A 19,030-nucleotide genomic window follows, 5' to 3' on the forward strand; every position below is an offset into this window, starting at 1 on the left:
CTTCTGTGCGTTACATACAACCGTTATTCCCCACAAATACTATATACCTATTTACTCTTCGAGTACCGGGTATACAAATTCCGTCTTACAAGCTGAGCGCAGAGATCCCTACTTTGTTGCGATGTGCTATTATGACGGTCCTTATACCAGTCCTAGACTCCAGTCCCTTAAACACTTAGAGGCACGAGAGAGAAGTCCACAAATGCATGGACACTCCCAGGAATAGGTACTGGCTTGAGATGGGTTCGCATTAGTGTGGGAAAGAGTGTAGGAAAGAGTGTTAGAAGGAACAGGAACTACATAAACTCGTGACAAAGAAAGGAAACAAAGTAACGTACGAGCTTAACGACTGCGACCATAACCCGTAGCAGCAGCAGCAGGAGGAGAAGCACAAGGAGCAGGAGTAGCAGCAGTAGAAGGAGAAGCAGAGATGTTCAAGTGCCTGACACGGACACGGTAGGTGGTTCCATTTTAGGTAGGTACAGCGCGTTGAGCGTTAGAGAGAAAAATAGGATTAGCTTCAGGGTGCGCGGCTTTCCATACACTTGCAGATCCATCAATTAGCGTTTATCAATCGCTGCATTATCAATTGAAAATATCAAATTTAGACAGGAAAAAAGAAAAGGCTCTTTCCTTGCGGAGATGCAGACGTCTGGTCAAACTTGAAGTACCTTTTGTGAGAGTATAAAACGGGCAAGAATAATGGAAGGCATCAAAGTTTATGTGTTTTCACCTTTAACGCCGCTTGGCCGGAGCTCCAGAAGAAGTTAGAGAAGAATAAGGAGGACGAGGGAGTAGACGGAACAGAAGGCGTAGCCGCCGTAGCAGCGGTTCGTTGTCAATGTTGATGATTTATTGTCAGCCAAAATATTTATGGTACTACAGCTCGGATGCTCGAAAGGTGGAATTATCAAGCATACGCAGCGCTGGTCACCATGACAGCCAGATCCCGGGCCAAGATAGTGCCAGGGAGCCATAGAGCCAGAGCCATGACCAAAGCGAGAGCCACAACCAACGAGCAATTTCCAGCTGCACTCAAATGCTTGGCTGTCGCTGCCTCCCCCCTAGCGCAACTGCTGCTCCTTTTGTGCTTCTTTTGTGTTGCACTTGGTTAGAACTAGCACTCCCAGGGCAGATCGGATTGAAATGGCTTCCTTGGCAACGGCCAGGGCATGCAAATCCCGTTTGTTTGTGAACCCCCCAGGCTGCATGCACCTCATTCTGGTTTCTGCTGCGTATTTCAGGTGATTCCACATAGTGGCCTCGGGCGCCACTTTAAAACCTTCGCTTTGACAGATTCTCAAAGGCTTTCCATTTAAAGTCGTGGCCCGAGCACAGGTGGTTTAGCGTCAGGGTGGTGTCCCCCGAAAAGGAGCTGAAAGGAGAGCACTGAGGACCGTGGCCCGTGGACTCCGTAATTACTTTCCCCGTCTGGCATGCAACTGTTTGCCCTTCATTGTCCTTTTTGTTTTTATGTTTTTTTGTGGCGTTTTTGTGGGTCCTTGATGCTCCACTTGTTGGTCTTGTGACGAAAACTGCAAAACGTGCAAAACTGATTTTCTTGGAATTTTTCACATTACGTAAATATGTACGTCAAGGGCAATGGGAAAGAACATTATTAAGGTTCATTTTTGAGTAGAAGCCATAGGACTATGCCAGAAAATATACTTACTTATTGTAATTGCGATGGGTGAACAATCTTTATGCTGGGATCTCGTTGAGAGATTTCACTGTTTCTACGTATCTGTATACGCCTTGAAAGGTAGTTTTATTCCAAGGAAATATAATTATTTCTGGGTGAATAAATGTTGGTCCCAATTGTACGAATAAATACAAAATACTTATACTTGCCTACGAAATGTTTTATTTTTCAAATAAAACCATGAACCAAATATGATCGAATAAACACAAAATTATAATATGTTGACAGGTAATATTGTTGTAATATGATTAAGTATACGTATTAAATGTTGTTCTTTTTAGTAATTATTTTCCATTTTTATTTGCAATAACATTGTGTTCGAGAACAGCGCACACAAAAGGAATGTTGTGAGATTTCGGGATTAGGTGCACATCACATTCCCCCCCTTCCACATTCACAAAAGCATTGAGGATGAAGCTCAAGGCCCATCAGCAAGAGCGTCACTAACAGAGAGGCGTAACAGGGTAACAGAGCTTTCTCCGAAAAGCTTTCGGAGCGACGACAGCAGTGCGAGCGAGCGCCAACAACAAGAACAGCGGCAGCGGACAGGCAGCAGAAGCAGCAGCAGCAGCTAACAGTTCGGAGAGGCGACTCAACAGCTGGCAAGCGACGCGACAGGCGGGGAAGCAACAGTCGGTAGGTAAAGCCCAAGCCGTGGCTGACTTAAAATAGAGTGTCCTTTAGCCCAGAGACTTCAGTTCCTGTTCAGCACTTGTCGGTTACGTTTGCAGTAAACCGAACAGCACCCAGTGAGGAAACAATATCATCAGCAACCAAGCAAGCCATCAGGGTTCTAAGTTCAGAATCAAAGTCCCAACAACCAGCGACAACAACAGCAACAACAGCAACAGCAAAAGCAACACCAACACCAGCAACATTCAACAAAACAACAGCCAACAACCAAAATCAACAATATCAGAGATACAACCACGAACGTAGAAATCGCGACGAACGACGATCCAAGATCAAAGATCGAAGATAATTGACAAGTGCCCAAACATATCCACCGTATTAAAGGTTTGAAATCATGCTCTCTACAACAATATCAATTTTTTTTTGTGGCATATTTTTTTATTGTTTAAATGTGCGTGTCGTGCTGAGAAAACTTTATGGTTTTTGATACAACAACAACAAAAAACATAACAAAATACAAGAAGAAAAAAGAGAGAAAGAAAAAATAACAATCAAAGTTTAAGAACGTGGAATGGGAATGAAAGGGACTAGGACTGAGACTGAGACTGAAACTGGGGAGCAGCACAGGGTCTAGCCAGAGGTCAGGTATCTCTTGGTGGCTTTTGGGGCTCCAGCACCAGTCCGTCGAGTCGTCGTCCCCTTCCTTATATACGTATATATTATAAAGCCATCCTCTGTGCTTTTTTGTTGTGCTTTTAAAGCGATTCCCGCTTATGTCGACCTAAGCAGAAAATGTCTTTTCATTTCGGTTCGGTTTCAGTTCAGATTCGGGTTCAGTTCTCGCCTTTCTTGGTCCTCCTTATTCACTCGTTTCTGTTTCTGTTTCTGTTTTCGTTATCGTTTTTTTCTGGTTTTCCCTTTTTTATTTCGAGTTAATTTTCGTTGCCTTTTCATATTTTATGTGCATGTGTTGTGTGGGGTTGGGTGGTAGTTTAGGGACGGTACTGTGGTTATGGCGACAATGTTTTTGGTGGGGGTCACCTAGCGTTTCCACAGTGCGATTAAAGAGTGACATGGCTGCTCCTGCTGCTGATGCTGCTCCTTTCTGTTCTCTTTCTGTTTCCCCCTTTGTTTTGGCAGCTTCCTTGCCGTGGCCATATCACCTTTTTTGGCACTACAGGAAGGAGAATGGACTCGGTTTATTCTTTATCTATTATAGGGCAACACAACGCCACAGTCCCCTTCCCACCAACCCGCGAAAAATTCTTTTTATGCATGGCCCGTGTGAATCATTCATATGCAAATGCTGTGAAAATTTTCATTTATATTTTGTGGACCCCCGTCGGATGGCCACCAAGCCACCACATCTCTACATATGTACATACATAGTACATATCTATGTCAGTGTCTGTGGTCAGGGGACCACTCGAGTGTACTCTGGGGGGGAGAGTAGACAGTCGGCCAAAATTTCCATCAAGTGTTGCCTATTTATCGGCTAACGGCTGGCTGGCTGACTGACTGGCTGGCATTGTTATGGGCAATTACGCCCAAAAAGTAGTTCATTTGCGACCATGACTAAATGATTTCCACACTCTTATCTAATCGCTGCCAGTATCAGCCTGTTCTGGCCCTGGCCCCCCGCATCCAGGCACAGAATCGTGAATGATGATTTGCGATTCCGAGTTCGTCCGACGCGACTGACTGGCCATTAAAATTATATTATTTTTTAATTACTTGCATTTGGAGTTGACGGCGCTAATCTCCTGCAATTGATCCATTGTCGGTGATGTTACGTTCTGATGATGATGGGGAGACTTTAAGCCTCGCCCTCGACAGCAGCTAAGCACTTGGCCAAGGCTGGCATTCTGGCCAATAGGTGTAATTTTTATGGTTGGCTCTCTGCACATTAATTGCAGCCGCTAGCAGCGCATTTCATAATGTATTTTATTGGCTAGGCAAAGTACATACTGATTTTTTTCGATAAATCCAGTAAAAAAATACAATTTAAGCTTAATTATATTTAATGGAAAACTGGCCAAACTGTTGACTTTGATGGAAATGTTGCAGTTCGAACAACGTTTTGCACTCTGATTCCATTAAAAAGCAGACACTGCTGCCCATTTGTGTATTTCATACTCTGATTTCACACCCAATTAAAGAGTAACTCCAGTGAGAATAAATATACGTAAATACTTATTGTATAAATGAGTTCCAACTTGTTAAAAACCCAAAACCCCAAAACAAAAACGAAAATCGAGCTGGTTTTTTCCACATGCGATACTTGGGGAGACCCTTAAAGGGTCCTTTACCTCCTCTCCCACCTGTGATAGCCACCCAAATATTGCGGCTTACTGAGAGGAGAGCCGAGCCTGGAGGGGGCAGGCACTAAGCCGCTTGCCACCAGCCACACGGTAAATTAATTTACATTAAATTTGAGCTTGTTTTTCCTTTCCTTTCGTTTTCCTTTCCCTTCGCTTCGTTTTGCCATACTGTTGTTGTTTTTTCCCTCGTTTTCTTTTTGGTTCACAAGAAATGGCTGTGTTTAATGTACATTAAAAAACAATTACTACAAATATTTTGGAAACTGTTTTCGACTGTTCTAATCTCAACTCAACTCATCTCTGTCCTGTCCTGTCAATCTATATGCGTCCTGGGCAGGCAGGAACTCATCCGTAAAAGCGAATTGCCAACTGCGAATTGCGAATTTGCCAAGGAACTCTTAAGGACAAAGCCGAAACCAAGTAATTGGATTTGAGTAGAAGGATGTCGGACAAGCAACTGGAGAAGAAAATCGTTACTTCTGTGGCCGTGACCCTCCACAGGGATGAACAGGGGGCCAGCTGCAGCTACAGCGTCGGTGATGGGGCCGCTGGAGCCACCGGAGGAGCCGAAGGAGGCGAAGGAGGCCCAGACGCCTATGAAGCCGCAGGAGCCTATGGCGGTGCAGCCGCAGCAGCTGACGGAGAAGTCGTAGGCGGCCTTAATGGAGCCGCAGGTGCTCATGGAGGAGCCTCAGTAGCCGAGGGAGGAGCCGCGGGTACCGAGGTAGGAGTGGCTGTTGCACCTCCATCCTTGGTGGTGCTGCCAGGTGGTGATGTGGAGGATCGCGACAGGGAATCGCAAGGCGACAGGTGAGTCAGTCGACCCATGTGGGTATCAACAACCTTACAGCCCCCGCCCCCTTTCCCGCTATGTGTCCCCTCCGCCGCCCGCTATGTGTGTTCCCGTATGTTCCCGTGTGTTCCGTATGTCCCTGTCAATATCCATTAGCTAATTGGGCATGCGATGTCAAAGAACAAGAGAGAGAGCCAAGAGAGCCAGGAGAGCCCCTGCCGAAGGTGGCTGGCGTGGCCTAGTCTGACCCGACCTGGTTAGGCCCAAAATTAAATCAGCCTTATTACTATTACCATAGCATGTGTATGTATATGTGTGTGTGTGTGTGAGTGTGTGTGTGTGTGGGTGTGGGTGTGTGTTTGGAGCATAACCAAATCATCCAACCATCCATCCAACCAAGCAGTCTTCCATCTTCCCCCGAGCCGCCACCAGGCACCCATGCAGCCACCCTTGACGCAGCTACGCACTGGGTTCCTGGTGTAACTCATCTTTAAGATACTACTATCTACATGTATACTCGTACATACATATTTATGTTTGTACCCCTTCTTCCCACCAACACTCCTCTTACGTACATATCTTTTGTAATCATAACTGTACTCGTTTTCCTTTCCTTCTTGGCGGAACTTGAATATTTAAGACTCAATGACGCTTACTTATTTCGCATTGAGAAGTATAGTGATTTATTGATGTGCTATGGAACTACTCGTACTCGTACTTTTATTTTCAATGCTCCCATTTCCCTATAGTATGTATACTCTGTGTATCTACCTACTTATCCATCTATCTACGTATTCTCTTCTGAAATACACCCAAACTAAAAATCTACTCTCGTAGTCGTGTTCTAACAACTGATCCTCTTATCCTCTGATAGCTTGTATACCCCCAAACCTCGCATCGGTGTTGTAATATTCGATAAGAAACTACACAATTACTATTACATATATGCTTAAATAATGTTATACTATCAATATAACCTAAATATATAGCCATAAATGTATCTATAATTATATAAAATATATACATATATCTAAATATATATTTTTATGTTTAATCTCTTTAATCAATATTCCTAATTGAACCATGATGTGCGATTTCATAAGATATCAAATTATTTGTTCCATTTATTAATTGTACATACGCAAGATTTAATACTATATATATTGAATTTGATCAGCAATTATTATTATATCTGAAGATGGACCTTTAGTTGGGAATATCAAAAGATGTTTGTATGCCATTATTTCTGCACATTTATTCCATGTATGATTAGACCAAAAATTCGAAAAGTGGGAAAAGACTTAAGACAGATCAAAACCAAAAAAAAAGGATTTACCCATCTGTGAGGTTGGAATTTAAGTTGATAGTATCAGAAGACATTTTAATTCTATATTTCATTCCATGACTCCAAGGGGTGGTGGCTACTCCGACCTCTTGAGATTTTAATTCATTGCCAACCGATGAAACCTTTTGAACTCAAAGTGTGTTTGCCGCAAACATATTGTGTTATTGAAGTGGATCTCCTCCTCTCCCTTCTGCTTATCAGACCTATTTATAGCTGCGATTAACAAATATTTTACCAACGGCAGCACAGAAGACACTGACAGCACGCACTTGCCACTTGCCACATGACACTTGGTTTTAAGCCCAGCTAATTATGCTACCCAGCAATTATGGAGAAGAGGCAGTGAAGGCAAAGTGAAAATTCAGGCGAAAGCCTTTCTGCGGCATCGACTTTTCTCTGCTTTTGAGCAACTCTCTCACACACACATCCAGAAAGAAGGGGAGAGAGAGAGCGAGAAAGTTACAACACTAATAGATACTCAGGAGAATTCGCGATAAGTCGGGTTTGTCTACCTTTGGAGGCGGCATCTTGTGCGGCAACATTGACAACGTTGACTGCGAAACGCTTCCCACTTTGTAGCTAATTATGACCCAATTAGTCAACCAACACCACCGACTCCCTCAGTCCCTGCACCATCCACCCCTTTCCCCTCTGTCGCACTCTTCATTCATTCTGGCTTAAATAAGTGGCTTAGCTGTGGGTCACAGCCCCACAGATACTCCCCCAGATACTCGTACATCCAGATTTTTGTTGGGGCTGAAAGGTTTAAACTTTGTGCACCATCTTCGTGGGAGTTTTAATGCGATTTACTTAATATTTATGAGGCATTTTGTGTATTATTGCCCAATTATTGCCCAGATCTCTGATGATCTCTGTCAATTTTTTTCTCTCTTGCAATTTTTGATGTATGACTTTGTGGCTGCTGCCTGCTGCAACGGGCATATCTGAAAGAATTGGATAGAGAGAGCATTTCTACTTAAACTTAATCGCTCGAAGCTTGAAAGTTGGCCCATGATTGAAAGTCTCCACTCAATCATTGGGCACAGCCACAGCCACAGCAATTGAATGCTGCAGTTGACATTTTGTGGTTGGATTGTTTTGGTTTCGATTAAATGCCTAATTGAAGCTCAAAATAAGCTTGCGGCCACAAGTGGCACGCCAGTAAACTGGAGCAGATGTGCGGGGAGTAGGAGTGGGAGTAGGAGCACCTGCAGGGGCACAGCTTTGACTGGGACTCGTGCTGAAGTTCCTTCCTTGAGTTTGTCGGTGATGCATGAGTTGATACACACAACAGCTGCTGCTTGCTGCTGCTCCAAGATTGCAGCTGTCCCCCAGACCCCACCCCAAATGATTGTGCTAACAAATGGTTGAACAATGACAAGTTGTTCCAAAGGGTTAGTCAAGGACCATGGACCATTATCCAGTTACTAGGGATGGAGTAGCTGCTTTGGGTATCACTCGGTAACCAGCGGGTGGTGACAGGGGCGGGGGCGGGGCCAGGGGCAAGTGTCCCTATATAGTTCTTGTTGACTTTATGAGCATCAATTTTTCAAGGAACAACCGACAGCCGGGAGGGCAAGCAATTTGCTTATAAAAGGGATACCGGAAAGGGAATGTATTCAAGAGTATATCCTGACTTTCCACGAGATTTGACAGCATAATTAACAGCCCATTCTCATGGCTTCCCTTACATTCGTTGCCCTATTCAAGAGGAGCATTCCAAAGTCTCTTCTGCATTAACAATATCATTAACTGGGCCTCAACTGGGTTCGGTTTGGTTTGGTTCGTTACGGATTGGGTTGGGTTGGATTGGGTTTTCTTTCGTTTCCGTTCTTTATTTGTTGGTCCTTCTCCTCGTAGTTGCTAGAATGGACAATGAACGAAGCATCAGGCAAGCGGCACGTGATCTGGCTGCCAGATGAGACCCAGAGGAGACCCAGATGAGACCCAGAGGAGACCCAGATGAGATTCCATACCCTGCTGTCAGCCTCCATTGCCTTTTGCCCTGCTCCATTCTCATTACCTGGTACTGGGGCTGGGGCTCTTTGCCAAATTGTTCAGCCAAATTATTAGTTATAAGCTATTTTGCATATTTTGATTCATTTAGTTGGAAATTCCCATGCAAATCAGCTCCATTATGGCGTGGAATTCATCGAATGAGAACTAAAAATGAAGTGCTAATCAATAGATAAGAACTGCAGAGAATTTTGCTAATCAAAACGGAATGTAGAGAACACACATCAAGCTTTCCAGAACAGCAGGAAATTTGATAAGTCGATGGGGTTTTTGGCACTGCATCTGGTACTCGCAATTTAAAACTGATTCAAGACACAAAAAGATAAGCAGACAGCTTGGGTAACTGGTTAGCTTGTGCCAGACACTGAATATTCAAGTTGAATCCATTGAATCAGTGATAAAATATGTACAAAGTCGAATGACAGTCGACTTCCATTGACGTCTCAACAGCTCAACTCGTTCGTTCTTTCGTTCATGTTCATTCATTCAATGTCTCGCCTTCCTCCGAAAGTTGTTGAATGTCACACACACACACACACACAGATAACCAGAACTCACACCCCCAAACACCATCAAGTACGAGTAGAGAGGAGACAGCATATTCTCTCTTTTTCCCATTCTTTGAAGCTTTCCCAGTCTGGCATCTCTCCTTCTGCTCTCCCTGTCTCTCTGCTCCTCCCCTGACTACCTACTCTGGCTTCTTAGTTATGCAAATCTCATATTTTGGCAAAGTTTGTCGCGTAGCCTTCGTTGCCTTCTTGGTACTTGGTATCTTTGTATCTGTGTCTCAGCACTCACTCGTATCTTTTGGATGCCTGCTCGCGAGTCTCTGTGTGTGTCTTTCTTTGGGTGTTTGCTGCAAATTGAGAAGTTGCTTTTTTGCAAAGATTTTTTGTTGCTGTTGTGTTGTCGTTTTGTAAACTTTTTCATGCTGGTATACGTACTTTACTCCACTACAAAATATGACCGCAAAACACGCATTAAAGACGAGCAGATAAGCGCACATCTCAGAAACCCGAACAATGCCTACCATAAATCCTAGCCATATCCTGACAAACTTTGAGGCACACGAGACGCTTGTACAATCTGCTGGCAATCAACTGTTCACAAAATCGAATCCGCATCCGCATCTGCATTCATTTCCGAATCGGATTCAATTGACCAAACGGGCAGCTAATGCGAATGAGATTTCTAATCAACCGTGAGGCTCCGGCTGCGTCTCGGACTCTGTATTTTTGACTGCGAGTATATACCTGCTGACAGCAGCGAGAGTGAGAGGTAGCCTCGGTTCGGTGTTGGGTTTGCAACAGCCAGAAGGGAGTAGGCTCTGACTTGAGCAGAAATCAAAGCAGATTCCACTCCTCGCTCTCTCTCATAGCCAAATTACCCTTGCCAGAGTGTAGTGTAACGCGTTAGTGTACTTGGACTGTGGCAACGGTTCAGTTCAGACTCCAGTTCAGTGATTTACTGTCGCTAATTCCAGCCAGGCCAGCTGCCAGAGCATGCTGACCAGTGACCGGTGGACAGTGGGCAACGTACAACGTACTATGGACTGCCTGCATTGGCATTCAGTGGATTCAGTGGGCAATGGCTAGGCTAGTGTGTCCTTGAATACGTGGTCGTGCCGCACCAGCTAACAGGTTCAGGCACATTCAAAGACATGGTCAGAGGTAACCCAAGCCCCAAACCAGTTTCAATAAAATTAACTGAAGCTGTAACTATAGCTATAGCTATGGCTGTGACTGTGGCTGTAGCTGTGTGTGTGGAGAATGTGTGAGTCACATTCAATGGAAGCCACACAGCGTGCCCAAAGTGCACAGGATAGAGATGGCAGCAGCAGCGACAGCTCAACGGAGGCGGAAGGTGCAATTGGCCGAAATGGTATTTGAAGTAAAACCCAGAAACGTGACGGGATTGCCAAACGGAGGTCGCACGCATGCCACATGGAATACCATATTGCACTGGACACACGCCAACTTTCACACACACACATACAAATCCTCGTACATGCCATGTGTGTGTGCCGCTTAAGGACATTGGCAAAAGGCGAAAAAACGCAGCGTTAAGGCCAAGGTGAACAGGAGGGGGGAGTGGTATGGGGCAAAGAAAAGGCCCCAAAAAAGACAAATTGAAATTAAATCAGCGTTTTTTGTCATGCGAGTAAAGGCCGGAACGATGTAAACTGAAGACTCAGCCATGTCTTCTGACAGACATTCTTGATATTTGGAAGAACTTTAAATGGAAGTTAAAAATTTACAAAAACTTGTTTCAGTCGGGCGATCCGTAGAGAGAGTTTGAATGTTTCCCTGGGTCGTTAAACGTTGCAGATATTTATTTTTGGTATCCTTTAATGAGTTTATTTCTATTGCTGAACCCAAACGAAACATTCAATATATCTCAGCAGCAAGCAATATCTCTTCAGCTTCCACACTCTCCGTTTAGCCACATTTTTGTGTCTTGGTGTTCCCCACTTCTTGTAGTCTCTCCATACTGTTATTCCGTTAAGAGCAATTCGTAGCATACCAACAGTTTTTTGGGGCCTCAATCACTTTAAATTCGTAGTGCGATTTGAGCAAATAATTACATGACGGGACAATGCCCCATGCCCCACGCCCCATGCCCAAGCCCTTCCTTCTGTCTGTGTGTGTCTTTTATGCCAGTAATTTTCAGCTGGCACGCCCATTTGAAGAGTTGCCTTTTTGTCCATCTTCTGTTGTGTCAGTGCTCCCCACTTCCCTCCCCCTCCCTGGGTACGCTCGAGGAGCCATCTGGTTACTGGAGATGGTTGCTCCACTCTGTGGCAACGTCAACGGATAACAGCAGCCACAGGAACATCATCATTAGACAGTCCGAACGCTGATTTGGAATTCAATTTGAATTTGTTCTTTGCCTAGAAACCTTATCGAGGCAAAAATGTGCAATGTCAAGGGAAAACCTCTTTTCTTTTGCCTGGTGGGGAGAGAGAGACAGAGTATCAATCAATCTATGCGTTTGTCCAGTAGCCATCTATCTATTTATCTATCTCTCCATCTCTCTATGTATCTATCTATCCATCACATACTTGTTGGGCTATTCTGTTATAGGCCTTTATTTTGGTCGCCGCATCATCGATTTTTGCCGCTTCACTCGGGCACACGCACACGCACACAGGCACACGTAGATATGGTAACGATAATAAATCGCCATTGAAATTTTTGTCGCTGAGTTTTCTCTTTTTTCGTTTCACGCTTTTCGCTTTCGCTTTCGCTTTCATTTTTCGTTTACGATACCTCGGAGTCCACGGGTTGGATTCGTTTTAGGAACTCGTAGATGGCAGCTCAACCCTCGAGAACTAAATTCTGCCGTACACATAAAGTTCGGTAAATATATTTGATTCACTTGCATTGCACTTCTTGGCCATCGTAATTAGCGGGTATCAGCCAGTCGTTTGCCTTGTGTCTGTCTACTTGGCTCTCACTTCTCCATTTCACATTGATTGCTTTGATGGAGCTCCCCCCTCACCTAGCTACCACTCCCAGTTCTTGCTGTTGTTGCTGTTGGACAGGTGGGAGTCCCAAATCAAAAATGATTTGTCCAGTGGGCAGAGGCACAAACAAAGACAGAGCTAGAGAGAGAGAGAGAGAGAGACTGAGCGTCTTCCCCCTTTTGTTTTTGGGGCACAACTATTTTTCGCAGCTTAAGTCGTGGGATAAGGACTCACTCTTAATGTGATTTTGCGAGTGATTGAAATGTGATGTGGTTCAGGGATTGAATGACTATTTGATTGACTTCGACTTGGACTACGACTTTGGCATCCACGCTGGGGGACACTCTGGGGATTTACTCTCTGTGCATGTTTTTGGGGGTAAAGTTTCCCCCTTTGAAGTGCGCAAAAGTTCTTTTTTTTTCGGTGTCACACAACATTTATTGATTGCTATCGATTAGGCGTCAGCACTAGGGGAAACTGTGGAAGGTGAAGAGGAAGGGTGTGGAGTGGGGTGGAGTGCGTTAAGCGTGTCTATGCTACCAGATGCGTGAGCGAAACCAGCCAGAGAGCTGGACAAAAGGCAGTAGCAAAGGCAAGTGGCAAGTAGCAGCAGTGGCGGTGGCGAGTTCAGGGTCTGGCGATTGGCATTTCAAAGGCACACGCGCCTGAAAGTCCAAAGTCCCTCCCCCCCCACTGCGATAACTGCCAATGGGGAACCGGGACCTGGACCCGAGCAGGACCCCAAGGAGCCAGAGAGCAAAGCGCAACAAATGTTTTCCTTCCTGTTCGCATTCAAGAATTTTCCGCCACTGATTCCCCAACAGCTGCTGTTGGTGCTGCCACTGCTGCTGTTTTCCACTCATCTCAGCTACTGTTGTTTTCCTTTCATTTATGACCTCTATGGCAAATTAATATTTTTCCCCAGTTGCTGCTAGCACGGCATCTCCCTCCCTTCCTTCTCCCGTGGGGCACTCGTAGAGTGCATGGATTGTGGGTCCATTTATTTCCATTTTCTACTCATTGATTTAAATTGGAATACAACGAAAGTTGTGCCATTGAGTGATTCTGTCTTTAATTTGGAAAGACTCCATGCCAGGACATGGCTGCTGGAGAGTGTATCATAAATCTATTGTAAGTACTGAAAATTATGAGTAAACATTAATTATGTGAAGGGTATTTGCAGCTTCGTGGCCGGAAGAACGGCATCCTTTGGCTCTGCTTGTTCTGGCTGGATGTTTTTCTGAGTGCTTTGACGATTTCCGTTTCCGTTTTCCGTTTTCCGCTTTTCGCTTCCGCTACAGTCACATCCATCCATCCACTTGTTGTTGACGCTGCGCTTGGCCTTCGGTGTGCTTAGTGTTTGTTTGTCTCTTTATATCACAGTGTATTAGTGTGTATCAGTGTGTGTGGTTGTGTGTGCAACTGACCTCACCCACTCAGTGGTGCCTGTTCACCTGTTCATCTGTCAGTTGCTTTGACCCAGCTGCCTCTCTGCCTCACCTGTCCCTTCCCATAACAGTATTATCATCTCGGGAGGTCAATGCTGGCTGCTTCCCATTTCAATAAATCTCGCCATATTCTCGTTTGTTTGTAAGTTGTCTTCAAGGTGGATCTGGCAGTGGCAGTGGCAGTGGCAATGGTAGTGCCCAACGATTTGACAGGTGACTTATGCTAGACCACACTTTCCTTTTGCTGCCAAGAACATTCAAGAACATCCGAACTGCAACTGCAGCATCTAAGTTGCAGCATCTAAGTTGCAGCCTGACACCAGGACGACTCCCCATATGACTTGGCCCCTATGCTCAATGATCAATGATGCGCTGAAAGTTAATTTAATTTGCTAGCCCGTCCCTTGGACCACCCACGCAACGGTCTCAGACTCTGTCGCAGTTCCGCCGAAATTAATTACCGGATTATGAGACAATTTCATTGGCTAAACGGATGCTGGTCTCACGCGAACATGGGCGTTGCCCCCTGACCCCCCAAGGTGCAGAAGTAGTACTGAGTGCCGGGTATAAAAGTTGTGACGCGTAAGAAGCGTCTCACACGTCCCTTCTCGTTTTTTTTGTATGTGGGCGCTGCCTCTGCCTCTGCCGCGAGTCTGCAGTGTGTGGGTCTAGGGAAGTGCTGCGAGCTAAAGGAGCGTGTTGGTTTGAGAAGTGTTGTATATGTAAATGACAGTTGAAGAAAAAATTTAAAATTTGACAAAATATTTCTAAGGTGCAGATGTAGTACTGAGTGCCGGGTATAAAAGTTGTGACGCATAAGAAGCGTCTCGCAAGTCCCTTCTCGTTTTATTTTCACATCTCTGACATTGCGGAACCTTTTGCTTTGCTTTGCTACATTCTGGGATTAACATTTAATGGCCAAAGGTCACGCACATAGTGCGATGGTTGCGATGGGCGGTAAGGTGTGGTCAAACTCTGGCAATCCCCACAGATCCCCCGCCAAAGGAAAAACAATATCGTGAGTGGCACAGACAGTGGCAGTGGCATTCCAGTGGCATCTCTGCTAAATTAAGTGCCCAACTTAAATAACTCGAATTAAACATTAATAGCGTACTTAAAAGTTTCTCTTCTCGTTTTCATTTTCGTGTTCGTTTTTGCTTTTAGATTTCGCTTGTTCCTAACGTATTCCTCTGGGTTTCCTCTTGTTTTTCCTGCAGTTTGCTTTTATTACCAGATTGCTGATAAGTTTTCTTAATGGTGGCAAGGCACTATGGGGCATTTGACCACTTTTCCTGGCCGAAACTCATTTGTCAAAAGTAAAAAAAGTAATATTTTTTAACAGATATACATAGGAATAACATCAGTCCGTAATGTTACGTACCCAAAAAATGAACAGTGTCCGCCACTGTTAAGATAACAGCTGTTAAAGTCAGCTGTTTGCTACGAACGATAGAAAGTTATCGGAAAACTGATTTTGTTCATGAAGTTTAAAGTGCAAAAAATGATAAATTGACCAATTTAAGTTAATTTTTTACAATATTCTCGATTCAGGCAGGTATTAAAAAGGTGTTTGTGAGTTTGAAATTAAAAAAATTACCCCATAATATTTTTAATGGCTAGTTTCTTAACAAGTCCATATTTGTGACGAAAATTTGTCTTTGAATAGACTTACAAAGTGTTCTGTTCCCGCCGGAAGCATTAAACTGCATAGATATTGTAGAGAATTTAATACTTAATCCAATTTATGTTTTTTTTTCTTGCGTATTATCTAAAGTTTGAAATTCTGAATTTTTTGCAATGTTAAACTCAGTGAAGAAGAAAATTGCAGAAGAAGATGCCGATTTGCATTGCATTTAATTGTTAATACCTGTCACTAGCCTTGAGAACGATACGGGTTATTTGTAGACCCTTTGAAGAACTTTTTTTTACAGCTTGTTGATTAAATTGAACATTTTCACGGAAAACTTGAAACAAACTGAAAACAACTGTGCAGATTGGCTAAATTCGTGCTCAATTGTACAATTATAATAACGTTGAGACATTTCCAGTATTCTGCACTGCCGTGCAGTGCTATTGTGTCCCACATTCCACAACTCAAAGAAAAGAAGCTACTTGCAGTATACAAGGAAGTCAATGTAAAAACCCGATTATCTTCTTTCTACTTTTTCATTTTTAAAAATCCAAGCACAACTTTTTAAGTAAAATATGGCATTGTTTACATATTCCCATCATTTTTTGTTTGATTAAATTTAAAAATAAAATAAAAATTCGATTTTACCCTGAAGAAAAGGCGGTGCTACGCCCATTTTTTCAATAACCTTCCTTTCATTATTAAACTCATATCAAAAAACGAAATAAAAAAATATTGTTTCGTTTGGAAGTTATTAATTAAAGCCATAAAAAGTGGTCAAATGCTCCATAGTGCAAGGGGGCAAGGTTGTGGGAAACCTTTTGTTGTTTAGACAGCAAACAGGATTTTGGCAAGTAATCGAATTGATTTCGTTTTCAACTCTCTGAATTCTGGCTACTTAAGAAGGCATTTAAAGCTTAATTGTTTTCTCGAATTTCCCATTGATTACACAATCAATTCAAAAGAGAGAGAGAGAGAAATATTTGCCAGGAGCCTCTGGACTGGCTGTACTTTCTGTGCTGCAGATGATTGGCCTCTGAGGTGGAATGTTGCCTGGAATTGATGACCAAAATGGCAGCACAATTTCCATGGCATCACGGCAGAAATTATTAGAGCCAGCTACAGAGCTCAACTCTCGTTCAGCACAGCTTCCCCCCTCCGCTTACTCCTCTTGCAATGGGCAATTCCAGCACAGGTCTTATGTCAGCTCAAATACCTGCACAACTCTATCTCTTTGTCTGTCTCTACCCCTGTTCATCCCATGTAGAAGTATCGTCCTTCGTTCGGGATATCACTTGCTTGGCCATAAATTTTAGGTTTTTTTCGTGTACGCAGCAAAGCAGCAGAGCAGCGAGCAACAGAGCTTACCTAATTCCAATGAGGTAAAGTCCCAGTATAGTACAGTCAGTTAGTACAGTCTATTAATGCGTTTTGCAGTTCGATTTTCCGTTTGTTTTCCCCCTCACCACCCATCTTCCGTTCAATCAAAAATTCCGGCTTAAGGACTATGCCGCCCCCTGAGAATGGAGAGTGGTGAATGGAGAGCGCACAGCGGAGTGTCGTGGCATGTTCTGGGCTGGTCTGTTCTGAGATTGGGCTAAAGGAGGAAAGAAAAAAAAAGGAATCGCAATTCCAATGCGCGCTTGAATCAATTTCACCAATTCCACGGCACCGTGCCACGCTGCACTACGTATCTTCAATGGATATATGTCTCTGTCACTCTTCGCTCGTTCCTTCCGTTCGTTCGTCCGTCCCTCCTTCCGCCCATGCAGCCGCTCTTCATGTTTCATCTGCTCGAGATGTTGTCAGCTTAAGTGCCGCATTTGAGGCGCCATGAAATATGCAACAGCCTGCTCAAATGCGCTTCAAGTGAGTATAATGAACATGCAATGCAGACGCCTATCCGCCAGGACCTTCGAGTGTCTCTCTCCCTCTCTCTTCCTGCTTAACGCTTTCTCCATAGACTGGGCGCTCATGTTCATATGTCTTCCAGTCCAACAGCCTGGAATAGACCATTGTTTTTGGTTACTGATTGATATGTTTAGACACACTTTTGGCCCCTTGGTCTTGACTTGGCCAGACGCGCGCCACTCCATGTCTCAGCCTTAGGCTGCCCACATTGCAGCTCCTCCTCCCAGCTGCAGCATGTTGGGGAAGCGAACGAGGATGAAGGATGATTTGAAGGAACTCATTTGGTGCTCGGGTGACATTTAAATATAAATTAAAAGGTTACGCACACGGCAGGGGGCACAAGCGCGAAAAGGGGCTGGCGCTGCTCAGTTGCTGTTGCTGTGTCTGCCTAGGGGTAGAAATAGGAGTAGAATAATTTGGAGAACTAGAGAAAATAGAGACTCGAATGTCAAGTCTTGTCTTCACTCCTTCGCGAGCAGTATAAGGATAAGCGAGGAGAAGGAGACATGTATATGTACATATGTTAGGAAGATGAACGCCGTCTTCCCCCAGAAGGGTGTGTGTCTGTATGCGTGTTTGGGGGGAGAGAAGAAGTTTAGCACGACAACAATGGCGTCCAAGTGGCGCCATAATTTCTTTCTTTTCCTTAATTTTCTCTCACAAACGTTTTTATTATACCCGGTACTCGAAGAGTAAATAGGGTATATTGTATTTGTGGGGAATAACGAACAGAAGGAAACGTTTCCGACCCCATAAAGCATATATATTCTTGATCAGCATCAATAGCCGAGTCGATTGAGCCATGTCTGTCTGTCCGTCTGTCCGTCCGTCCGTCTTGTTTGTCGGATAGTTCTCAGAGACTATAAGAGCTAGAGCCACCAAATGTTGTCTCCGGACTGCTGTATGCTCCCACTGAAACCAGTGTATTTAAAAAATTAGCCCCGCCTCCTGGGGCGAAACCTCCCAAATCTACAATTTTGAATATAAAAGAAAACTAAAATCGCCATTCCGTAGGGAATGGCCATATCTATCAGATCCGATTGGATCATTATTATAGCCAGAATGAAGAAATTAATTTGCAGTGGCTAAACCCACCCTGTCCCGCTGCTGATGTTGTTCTTTTCACATTCTCTCATTCACACTCCGCTTCTGCTTCACTCGGCCTCTGCCTCTGCCTTTGCCTCTGCCGACTTTTAACCCACTCCGTCCGGCAGCTTTTAAAAGGTTTTTTTTTGTGTGCGGGCGCTGCCTCTGCCTCTGCCGCGAGTCTGCAGTGTGTGGGTCTAGGGAAGGGCGGCGAGCTAACGGAGCGTGTTGGTGTGAGAAGTGTTGTAGATGTTGATGACAGATGAAGAAGAAATGTAAAATTTGACAAAACACTTCTAAGGTGCAGATGTAGTACTGAGTGCCGGGTATAAAAGTTGTGACGCGTAAGAAGCGTCTTACACGTCCCTTCTCGTTTTTTTTTGGGTAGTCACACAAATGTCTGAATTTATTTGTGTTTGTGTCTTGGCCTACGCCAAGTGTGTGCCTTGTGTGTGTGTGTGTATGTATTGTGGCTCTGTTTTATGTCACTTGGTGTAATTAAAAACTTAAAGTAAAGGGAAATCAAACTGAAACACGAACTGATACATATTGAAGGCATCACTTTAACATACAATTACGAAGGCATCGCCAACTACTAGATATTGTTCACATTACAAAACAGGTAGTCAAAAGCCTACTGACAATTTTTTGGATGCATTTTATTCAGTAGGGTTTTTAC

At 44.1% G+C, this 19,030-nt stretch overlaps 1 protein-coding gene across 1 annotated transcript in view; it reads left to right on the forward strand.

Moving 5' to 3' along the window:
* The first annotated feature begins 2,364 nt into the window (after positions 1-2,364).
* The window catches only part of LOC117590866, a 62,491-nt gene continuing 45,825 nt past the window's right edge, over positions 2,365-19,030 (forward strand). The window contains exons 1-2 of the mRNA XM_034283886.1: positions 2,365-2,719; positions 4,994-5,466. Of these exons, the coding sequence (XP_034139777.1) occupies positions 5,099-5,466 (368 nt within the window). The 5' untranslated portion in view covers positions 2,365-2,719; positions 4,994-5,098. The remainder of the gene's footprint in view (positions 2,720-4,993; positions 5,467-19,030) is intronic.

Source organism: Drosophila guanche, unplaced genomic scaffold (assembly GCF_900245975.1).
Source record: "Drosophila guanche unplaced genomic scaffold, DGUA_6, whole genome shotgun sequence".
Taxonomy (NCBI): domain Eukaryota; kingdom Metazoa; phylum Arthropoda; class Insecta; order Diptera; family Drosophilidae; genus Drosophila; species Drosophila guanche.